The 10,989-nt window shown below is 44.9% G+C and overlaps 1 protein-coding gene across 1 annotated transcript; it reads right to left on the bottom strand.

The window, feature by feature from the left end:
- Nucleotides 1-3,088: 3,088 nt before the first annotated feature.
- Nucleotides 3,089-10,611, bottom strand: LOC103769919 (aldose reductase-like). The gene is made up of 10 exons (XM_008937162.1): nt 10,448-10,611; nt 8,473-8,589; nt 7,140-7,217; nt 6,402-6,524; nt 5,798-5,898; nt 5,467-5,625; nt 5,303-5,384; nt 4,737-4,820; nt 3,880-3,962; nt 3,089-3,131 (listed from the first exon to the last, which is right to left on the bottom strand). Exons 1-10 carry the CDS (start codon nt 10,583-10,585, stop codon nt 3,089-3,091), a joined length of 1,008 nt encoding a protein of 335 aa, XP_008935410.1. The 5' UTR covers nt 10,586-10,611.
- Between the last annotated feature and the right edge of the window lie 378 nt (nt 10,612-10,989).

Genomic DNA, 10,989 nt, shown 5'->3' with positions numbered 1-10,989 from the left:
CCGAGCGGCTTTGCTGCCCCAGCGAGCAGCTGCGACCCCGAGGTGCAGGGGCTGCAGCCCGCCGGAGCGGCCTTCACCTCTGCTCGCAGGAGTGGGTAAGTCCCAGTGCAGACAGGCTGTACTAGGAAGGAGGCTGCCTGGTTTGCTCCTGGTCTGCAAGGACAGAGACATTCAAGCCTCCCCTGAGGGTCGGGTGCCTTCCGATGCCTATAGGGAAAAGCACCACGTGGTTTTATTGGTGGGAATTGTCCCAGGAAGGGTTCATGACCATTAAGTGCAGGTTACTGCAGCTGATTTCACCTCTGTTCCCAGGAGGAGAAAGTGTGCATCCTAGAGAAGGATGGGCCAGAGCGAAGAGAAGCCCTGGCTGTGATGAATCACACCGAATGCTGCTGCCGCCTTGTTTTGCCCAAACATCTCTTGGATGTGACTGAAGCTTCAACTTTGGCACTGAGGTGGTTGCTTGGACCTTACACTGTGGACACCTGAAGTTAGGTGAGATGAATTCCCCTACAAGATTGTGATCTGGGAAAAAAGGACAAGTATGTCCAATGCAGAGTATTTCAAATATGGAAATGTGTTTAAAGAAAACACCAATAAATGACTAAAAGATGAGGAGGAAAGCACTGCAGATTAATCTGCCTGTGATAAGTAAGATTTTGGCTTAAGATTTGTGCTCTAATACTTCTTCCCTTTTTTTTTTTTTTTGTCTAATTTTGAGGTTGTGTGTTGCATTGTTTCAGTTGGAAATATTTGGATGCCCTAGTCTGAAAACCATACTAGATACATTTGAGGGACTTATATATAGACATTTTAGAATTTCTAATGTGTTCTTAATGTATTATTGTACTGAGATTAATATCTACATGTTTTAGTTTTTTTTTCCAGTTGGAATGAGTAAGTACTAACAACACCTAAAGCTGTAATGTATCTGATATCCATTGTCCTGTTTCTCTCATAATGCTAAAGCTGAAAGTACAAGTTTTGTTCACACCTCACTTGAAAAAAAAAAAAAAGCTTCTTTGTCTTTAATCACATGAAAAAACTAATCTCTTTTTGTGTTTGTCATGGGGTCAGGGAGTTCCATCAGGCTATGGGATACTGCTAAGCTGAATTCACCAAGTGGCCCGATGGAGGAAGAGCCTGTCAGGGAGAATGTGACACATGCACAGAATGAACCTTGGTACATATGGGCTATGGATGTGGCAGAAGAACAATGCCCAGAAGTATTCACAAGCTGTAATATTATGTGTCCCTCATCTACTATTCTAGTGAGTTCATGTGGTCTCACCCGAGGGAAAACACAACACTCAATGCTGACTTGCTCTGCATCAGGCTCTGGGCAGTAGTTCAGCACTAACCCATCCTATTACACCTTGTGTCCTCATTGTTTTTATATCTGTGTAGTGATGTTTCCCTATGGTCTGCTTTATTGTGGAGTTTTAAAGCTCACCTAGCTAGGTTTTCCACATGAAACACCTTTCACACATGCACTCATACTTAAAAATAACAACGTACACTGCACGTAGCTTAAGCATGTATTGTAACTTGTCACACACTAACAAATAGGAAGTCAGCCAGCATTGGGTCCCAATACTACTAACTTTTACAAAAGGAGTTTTTTATTAATCATCTTGTTCTCAAGGAAGTTTCTGGACCATTCAGTTGCTCAAGATACCACTCAAACTACACATGCTTTTGTCAGACCCTACAGCTTGACCAGAATGCAGGAGCTGAACTGCAGGTGCCCTCTGTCCTCCAGCCCAAGGCACACTGCACGTATGGACCCTTGAAGTACCATGCTGTTGGAGCATCTCCTGGCTCTCCTAGCACTGCCCAGCAAGGCTCACCTGCATCCCCCACCATGAGGGACAGGCTTTGCAGGGGAAAGCTTTACTCACACTTTATCTACAGTTAACAGAGACCTGTCTCAGTTACCATGCCTGTGAGTCAGCACAGCACAGCCTGGAGGAATGCAACACTTGGTCCACCAGTGGGAACATCAGGTTCTGGCAGCAGCTCAGTGTTAACACTTAACAGTTCCACCTTGCACCCTCTGCTTCTGTACAGTATCAGACACCTGCTTCATGCAGTCTCCCCTCTCCCTGAGTCAGTTATTCTGGGTTTTTAATAGCCAGACGTCAACACAAGCTACCAAGCAAGTCAGTCCACAGTCGTAGCACTGTACAGCTTTCCAGCAGTTTCAGGTGTTGGTCTCCTCTTGCTTGTTGATCCACAGTCCATCCCAAGGCTTGTCATACTTGACTGTTCTTGCCAGTATTGGTCAACCAAAGCTTATTATAGCAAGTTATTCAGCTTCTGATCAAGACAAGATATTAATCCCATGTCATCATTTACAGCTGAATGTGGATGATGGTTTCCAATGACACTGTTGATGCAAGTGGCTCAACTTGTAAATTTTTCACATTAGAACTTCCAAACCAGCAGTAATCTAAACATTTTTTATTTTGTATAAGAATGAAATTGCACACTAATCTGACCAGTTTTGGCCTGTAAAAGACAACTGAGATAATGCACTGTATGACTTGGTGTGCATCTGTAGGTTAGGTCTGCACATTTCCTCCATTTATTCTTCTTTCCCAGGAAGCTTTGAGCTGTGCTCTAGAAGCAAAGTTAATTGTTGTCTTTTATCTTCAGGCAGTGATTATATAGCTCAGTCTCTCAGGATGGATCTTTCCTCTGTGCTCATGTATCCTTACCCTGCAGCCTTAAGTGGTGTTAATGCAAGACAGAAATAAAAAAAAACAAAAAACAAAAACCAACCAAAAAAAGCACACCAACCCAGTTGCTAGTTCATTCTTCCCATTTTATACTTTGCTATTTCAGCCATGCAGACACTCATCTAATGAGTAAAGAATTATTATAGTCCATATTTTGTTCTTCAGAACAATTTTACTATTTCCTTCCACCAAAGAAGAAAAACCCCAAACAAAGTAACTGAATACACAGACTATGCCTTTGCTGGCAGGGGAGATACAGGGTGCAGGCTATGTAGTGGACAACTGCAGCCAACAGTAGCAGCTCATTAGACCCCAGAGGCCTGCAGGAGGGAAGGCTAAAACCACCTTCAGTATTCTGCATTGAAAGGGTACTCCTTGTGATTTTTGCACCTGGAGGAAATCAAAGAAGAAAGATTACTCTCAAGGTTGAAATAAATGCTATACAGAACTACACTGGGTATACAGAGGAGCCTTCAAGGGAGGCTCTGAATTGTGTAAGTGCAGAAGGAATTTAAGACACTTACTAGGATTGGAATGGCATACATGACTAGCACATTCAAGTCTTTTCCTATTATTCAGGCACTGAACAGTGGCAGCATCAAGCTACTTTATAGATAGAGAGTTAGGTTCACACTACTTGCAGAGAAAACAGCAGCTTCTGTGGCCTTTCAGCCACGACTTCTTGTCTTGCCATAAGCTTCCAAGGTGCACATCTGCCCACAGTCCTTCTGCATACTGCACTTCAGATGGTCATTCCCTCCCCCAAACACCTATGTAAGAGCTGACAGCAGTTGATAATAACTCAGAAAAAAAAAATTACCCTAAGTTTAAAACTGCCTAATGCTAATTTCTCCAATATGGAGATAGCCAAAGTTAAACTGAAACCCTCCTTTTGGAATTCCTGGCACATGAAGTTTACTGGAAAAAGGATTCGCAATGAATACATAGTATGGCTTGTTCTTTAGTCAATAAAATGAAGACATAATTTGTTTAAGATGTTAAATAATAGATGCTTCATCCCCCAAATGATTTCAGATTTAAAAATACACCAAATTTAAACGGCTATATCAGTACCTGTGAGATCAGAATAAAGATTACTGGAAATATAAGAGTTCTAAGGAAACAAACTGTCACTTACGTGATCATTTCACAGATCCTCCAGTTTCTGTTTAAGCTGAGGAGGGCGGACATCTCCTCTTTAGTCAATTCAAAGTCAAACACCTAAAACGAGAAACATCTGGAAATCACCTCTTTGAACAAATCATATCAGAAGCAAAACTCACAAAGTTTAAGAATAGAAATGGTGCTGGTTAGAAGTTATGCCCTCATGAGACAAAGAAAGGAATAGTTTTTTTTTTTTGTTTATTTGGCTTTGCTTTTCAGACTCTACTGGCAGAAGGAAGAAGCAAACCAAAGAGATTGCCAGTTGCAGCTACATGTGCCACGTGCCAGACGTTCCAAGATGTTTGGTGAGTACCTTAGTATTGCAAAATGCCTCCCTTTGTGGAAGATGCATTTCCTTCCAATTCCAAAGAAACACCTGAAGGCTTTCATATTTCATTAAATCCAACTGTTACTTCTGAAATCTTGATGTCAAATGTAAAGAAAAACACCTCTGACCTATAGTCAGAGGAGCTGTGTGGTTTATTTACATCAGGACTCTTCCCTCAATGTTGTTTACTCTGTATTTTGAGAAAGATTACTGCACCTAGGCTCCAAGACAGCCCTGCCTGCCACTTCATCCACAAGTCACAGAGCAGAAGACACTATGTAAGGTGACTGATAAGGTTATCAGCATGCTGCTTCCAAGAGCTCACTCTTTTCTCCAGCTGTCGGTTTCATTGCAGCCCTATCTTCCAGACAGGGAGAAAAAGCACGGTCCTCTTCTCTGAGGACCACCAGGGAAGGGTGAGAAGGGACCACTGCTGCTGGGCAGGGGAAGGCACGCTGTCCCTGAAGGGAAGGGCAGCACCCAGGTCCCTCCTAAGCACTCACCTTGAAGTTCTCCACGATGCGCTGCGGTGTGACAGACTTGGGAATGGCAATCACGTTTCTCTGGATCTGGAAGCGAAGCAGAACCTGCAGGAATCGAGCAGGGAGTCAGAGGGAGGGAGCTCCTGCTCTGGAGGGAGCAGAGCCTGTTCCAACAGTGTTTTCCCTAGGCTGTACCAGCTTCTGCAGAGCTGCATGTCAAACCATTCCTGTCCCTGTGGCCCAGGCAGCGCTTCCTGGAGAACCAGGAGAGAAGTAGTGGAGACCTACATGAAAGGCCTCCTTTGTCATCTAGTTTTGGGACTGTCAATCCCTTTTCTTTTCACCTGGGCTTTTATGAGTTCATGCAAGGCTTTCATTTTCTGCAAGAGGACTTGAGATGGGAAGTGACATCTGAAGATGGGTCAAGAATCTTTTTCTGGCTGAGGGCCAAAGACGTAGTGGTAGATTATCTTGTAGGCCACAGATAAGAGCGCCACAGCTCCCAGGGAACACCAGTAAAGGCTGTACCCCCTCTTCCTTCATGGATGTGTTATTGGAAGGAACACCCACTGCTCAGCACTACCCACCTGTGCTGGGGTTTTGTTGTGCTTGGCTGCAATCTCTTTGATCTTAGGATCATCCAGAAGGGAAGGCACCTCTGGCTTAGCACTATGCAGAGGGGGAAAAAACAAACACAAAGGAAGAGCAGAGAATCACTCCAGAAAGTCTACCTAGCAGGAATTAAAAAAACTTTTCCCGCTCCTCAGCTCTGTTATCCTTTATGGCTGTGTTACTGGAAGAAAACCCCTCTGTGCTGCACCTACCCACCTGTGCTGGGGTTTTGTTGTGCTTGGCTGCAATCTCTTTGATCTTAGGATCATCCAGAAGGGAAGGCACCTCTGGCTTAGCACTATGCAGAGGGGGAAAAAACAAACACAAAGGAAGAGCAGAGAATCACTCCAGAAAGTCTACCTAGCAGGAATTAAAAAATAATAATGATATCCATACACACCTGCACCATTAGTCCTTTAAGTAGACTGAAGGTTTCACACTTAAACCACACCAACCCACTTGGAAATTACCTGTCAGGGCGTCCAAGGGGACAGTACGCTGTCACAGTGATCCCTTTAGATTGGCAATAGTTGATCAGCTTCTCCTGGGAAAGGTATGGATGACACTCAATCTGCCAACAGAGGAGCAGAGACTGACCATTGTAGAATTACTGTAGTATTCCTGTGCTCCAGAGATTTTTTTTCCCTGAATCTTAATTGCCTAATTACAGGCAGCCTTTTTCCTACCTGCACGTGGGCTGTGTGACAACACAAAAACATAATTCTGTAGGGCACCAACTTTTATGTGTCTTTATGTGCCTTTGGATTTTCTTTCTGGGAGGCTTTATGGATGTCAGTGATTACAGTCAGAAAGACAGCTTGTGTCTGGATTCTTAATCACTCTAAAGAGAATTCTTCATACCAAAATATCCTAGAATTTTTAAGACATGGTTCAGCAATGTGAGATGAAAAGGAAATATTGTGGTCCTTTTTGTACTGAGAAATATTCACAGAGCAGGCTTTAGGGTACAGGTTGTGTCTACTTTGTTCTCCCTTCTTCCCTCTCCTCATTCAACTGTAATCAGATCTTTATAATCCCTGAAAACTATTCACCTGCAGTCACTTTACAGCTTACCTGGTTATTTGCAGGCTTGTACTTCAGTCCTGGCTTGTTCAAGATTCTTTTAATCTGCTCACGGTTGAAGTTGGAGATACCAATGGCTTTTACCAGGCCACAGTCCACCAGCTCTTCCATGGCCTAACAAAGTGGAGCCAAGTCAGCATCTAGTGTGCAAGGTATGACCTGAACACATTCATCCTGAATTTCTCCTTGTTTCTCTCCAAGGGGAACACAAAATAACTGTTTGGACTTGCCAGGTTTTTGATTCTCATGGGGAAAAGTGGGTACTGGTAGTATCTATGTCATGTCTTCTATCACACAGAAGCCCATAATCATTGTTGAGACTGAAATTACCAAGTTACACTCACTGAAAAAGACAACTCACTCTACTGTTGTCACAGCACTGGAGGGCTATGCCCTGGCAGGATGGCAGGACTACAACCTAGGTGTGTATTTCTGCAAAATCTGAGCAGCTGAAGTACCGTGTGAGAACTGTAGTGAAGAAAAATCATGTAGCTCTTGTCAAGTAAATATCTTTTTCTAAGCTCAATCTGGTCTGCAGCTCCACTGGAAGCGACTGTGCAGCTCAGTGCCTTGAGATGCTAATCCACAGTGAATAAAATAATAGCTTGATTAACCATTCACATTTCTAAAAGCTACCACATACTTTGAGTTCTTTCTGCACACGTGCATGAGCCATTCTGTGACTGCTGAGAACAGAGGACATGCCTGTTCCAGTGTGGCTGAGCTTACCTCCCATGTCTGTAGGATATCAGTGTTGCTGGGTATAGACATGCCTTTGTCATCTGTGGGGAACAGCTCCTCCCCTGCCTGTCAGTGACAAGAAAAATACCTGAAAATCTGTTGAGAAGTTTGCTTAACACCACAAAAGCTCACAACCATGATAAATTAAAATTTTATTGCAGACAAGAACACCAATTCTTATCTACTTTCAGTCTTTTCTTCCTGAGGAGCAGGAGGAATTTAAGGCATTTTTGCCAATGGCAACTGGACCCCTCAAAGCAGTGACTTGCCCAGACACCCAGGGGCAAACAAATGACTCACAACTACAACCTCAAGTCTCACATATGGCTCCAACCTAAGCCATTCTATGATTAGTTCACTTCATGTACTGTTCTTCCCTGCCCACTTAGGAAGAACTGCTTTGCTTGTTTTTCACAAGGGCATCAGGGGAGCTGGTTACATACTGGGAACAGGCAGCTTTGGTCTATGCAAAACCAAATCTGCTGAAAAGAGGTGTTATGTGCAGTGAGACTTCTTCCATGACAGAGCTCAGCGTAAAGCTACTAATTCTGGGAAAATTAGAAAAGCCTTTTGTACAAGTTATGAAAAGCCCCCAAGACTGAACTGTGTTTAACAGCTGTTTGCTGCTGTCACCATGAGACCATTTCATTTTCATGGCTTTGTTAACATAAAGCTAAAATAGATTATGAAATAAAGATCAACATCTCAAAAGCCACAGGTAGGATGAAGACTGATCAGACTGTAGCAGGCCAGGAAGGCTAAGAGTAGAAATAGTCAAACTAAACCATCAGTTCTTTAACTAATCTGTGAAAGAGTTTAGGTCCCCAACAAGTTTCACCTTTTGAATTCTTGTCACAGTGGGACAAAACTAAAGCTCCTACAGGCAAGGTCAGCTGAATCTGGGCTGTATTAAGGTCATGATTAATGAGAAAAAACAGAAAACAGCATGACTTCCTTTTGCTCTGTGATGCTGTGACACAGATGAGAATTTCCAGCAGGCAGCAAAGTGGAACCCTCCCTTCCCATAAGAGATAATTTTGAGATGAGCATAAACCAACTCATAGGAGAAAGGGGAGCAGCCTGTATCTTATACACCAGCCCCTAGTTTTCAGACCATCATTCCCAGGATCAAAGGGGCATGCACGCCGCAGTCTCAGGGGAAGAAATCAAAAGCCTGGGTCACGTGGCCAGAGTAAAGCCAGGCATGAGAGCAGACAAGAGTTCTTTCTCAGCCAGAGTAACTCTTGGGCTGTAAAGCCATATAGCTCCCCAAAAGCCACAGTCAGGAGAAACAAAGCCAAGGGTATTGTCCCTACTGTACCTTCAAACCAAAAGGCCAGTGGATGAGGTAGAGATCCAAGTAATCCAGTTTCAGGTCAGCAAGAGTCTTCTGGCAGGCTCCCTTCACCAGAGGCTTCTCATGAAACGTACACCACAGCTACAGAAAAAACATCAAGGCAGACTGTAACCTCCTGGGTTAAAGCTCTCAGGTGCTCTCCTGCACATGACAGAACTGCTCCATCTTCTTTGGAAGGTGATGTAGAATTAGGCCATCCTAATGCTCTTCAGATGCTGCTAGCTCTGTGGTGGGACTGGCCAGTGACACTAAAGGTGTTACCTGTCACCAGCAAACAAGAGGAAAAGGTACTAGGCAAACAAGAAGAAAAAAGAGGAGTTAAGGATCTGTGAAATATTGCCCAAGTTGACTGAGCCATTTGATATCTATTGGCACCCTTGAAGGAGGAGATAGACATATATTCTGCATCTAAATCCAGATGACCATCACTGAGGTAATGATTAGTTAAAGGTCTTGATATCAAGAGTTAGTCGTCCTTGAAGGAGAAGCATCATGGAAGATATATAAAATATAGGTACTTAAGAGATTGGTTAGTTCTCAGTAATTTTGAGTGGTCAGCTAAATGGTGAAAATGTTACCTCGGAGTGAAGCAGCTTCATTATAATACTAAAAACCACACCCACAGGGCAAGAGACCCCTGCCCAGGTGAAACCCCTGACTCCCAGAGCATTCCTAGTAGGAGTAAGTGTTGTGTAGTCATATGTAAATAACTAACCAATCACTGTCAGAGGGAAGTTAATGAAAATTTACTAACTGGTAATTTTGTTTATAAAACAAGCTCTGACAAGTGCCCCCTTGTTCTGGCTTTGTGGGGAAACCCCCCAGCACTCAAACCTGGGCAACTTAGTTCTCTCCTCTCTGTGTGTGAGATCGGCTCGGTGCTCAGCAGATACTGGACCTGGCTGGGGACAACAGCAGCAGAACGAGCAGTGGCAGCAGCACAGCTATTTAAGCAGGATAAAAACACAGTCCACTGGTTCCATTAGTTAAAAAATAATTTGTGCTACACCCTTTTACATGGTTTGCCTTGGCAGGTGGCCTTAAAATGAAGACATACCTGTCATTCCTGACCATAAAATTCCTGCATTGAATATAGTACGCAAAGCCAAGAAAACACAAAAAGGCCACAAAGAAGTGGTTGGCACCAGCCTTTACCAAGGTAAGAAGAAACCTCTTAATCCTGCTAAATGGCCTGTTTTTCTTAACAAGCATGAGGAAGAGAACCTACCAACCACACTTCTCTTGGGACATGTGCTGAGCAGATTACACTGTCCCAAGGTGCCCAGAAGCTCATCTTCCTCACATAGCAGAGACACACACCCCTCTGGCAGGACTGTGAGGCTGGCTGTGGGAACAAGCACCAGCCACCACCAGACTTGTTTCCCCTGCTGTGCTTTAGCAGTCAGCAAGGTGCCATTACCAAACTGGTTCTGTCTCTGTATCAGTCCGTGACAGTGATCTCAGACCCCTGCACCAAGGGTTTCTACCTTGCTTGGTGCTACCTGGCCCACTGCACCTTCTCCTGCTTCCCTTGTTTGGCATCAGTCATTCTGCAGATATGAGATGTAGGGCCAGGTTCCTCCTAATCCACCCCCAAGCACTTCTGGGTCTTCTCAGCAGAGTGGCAGATCACAACAGGGTGCTGACACCACATATCCTTCCCAACTCTCCATACAAAAGTGGGTGAAGCAGTAAGCTTCTATCAGGAGTATGGCGGCTTAACCCTGGCTAAGCAAGTGATGCTTAGCCACTCTAGCACCCTTCCTCCATTCCTCTCTTTCCTCCACAGAGCAAAAAGAGTGACTTGAATGATGTTGTGGAGTGATTCAGCTTCCAGCATGAAGTTCATCTCCAGTAGTTAAGCTTCCTACTGTGAAAATACTATAGAGGAAGGATTCCCCCACCCCTGCTCCAGGGTGAAAGATGATCAGATCGTTACCTTACTGACAATGAAGAGGTCTTCTCGTTCCACAACACCTTCCTTGATTTTCTGCTGGATCCCCTCCCCAACTTCCTTCTCATTCTGGTACACGTGGGCACAGTCAAGGTGTCGGTACCCAGCATCGATGGCTGCCATCACTGCTGTCTCCACCTTACCTGGGGGGGACTGAAGGGAAAAAAGGTATGAGACATCTTGATTTGGGATTCTCACATGCTGCTCCTTAGGTAGCTCGAGGGTAGATAAGCACACAGAGGCTTTAAGAGGAGCTTTTCCGCACGTCTCTCTCGGGCCCGTTCACACCGCAAGCACAGAAGCCCGAGCTCAGAGCCAGGCTGCAGACATTCCTCGTCACACCACTGCCAGGCCGGGCTCCCGGGACCCTCCGCAGTACTGAGGCCCCAACACCGGGGCCGTTCTCCAGGGCCGGGCCAAGGCCTCCTCACTTGTCCACGCCGCTGCTCAAAGAAGCCCTCGGCAGCTTCAGGGGGGCCCCGGCGCCCCGCGCCCCTGGGCAGAGCCCCGCAGCAGCGCGGGACGCG

This window comes from Merops nubicus, unplaced genomic scaffold (assembly GCF_000691845.1).
Source record: "Merops nubicus isolate BGI_N331 unplaced genomic scaffold, ASM69184v1 scaffold30583, whole genome shotgun sequence".
NCBI classification, from domain to species: domain Eukaryota; kingdom Metazoa; phylum Chordata; class Aves; order Coraciiformes; family Meropidae; genus Merops; species Merops nubicus.
The sequence above is the reverse complement of the archived record's forward strand: the minus strand, read 5'-3'. Positions and strand labels throughout refer to the sequence as shown.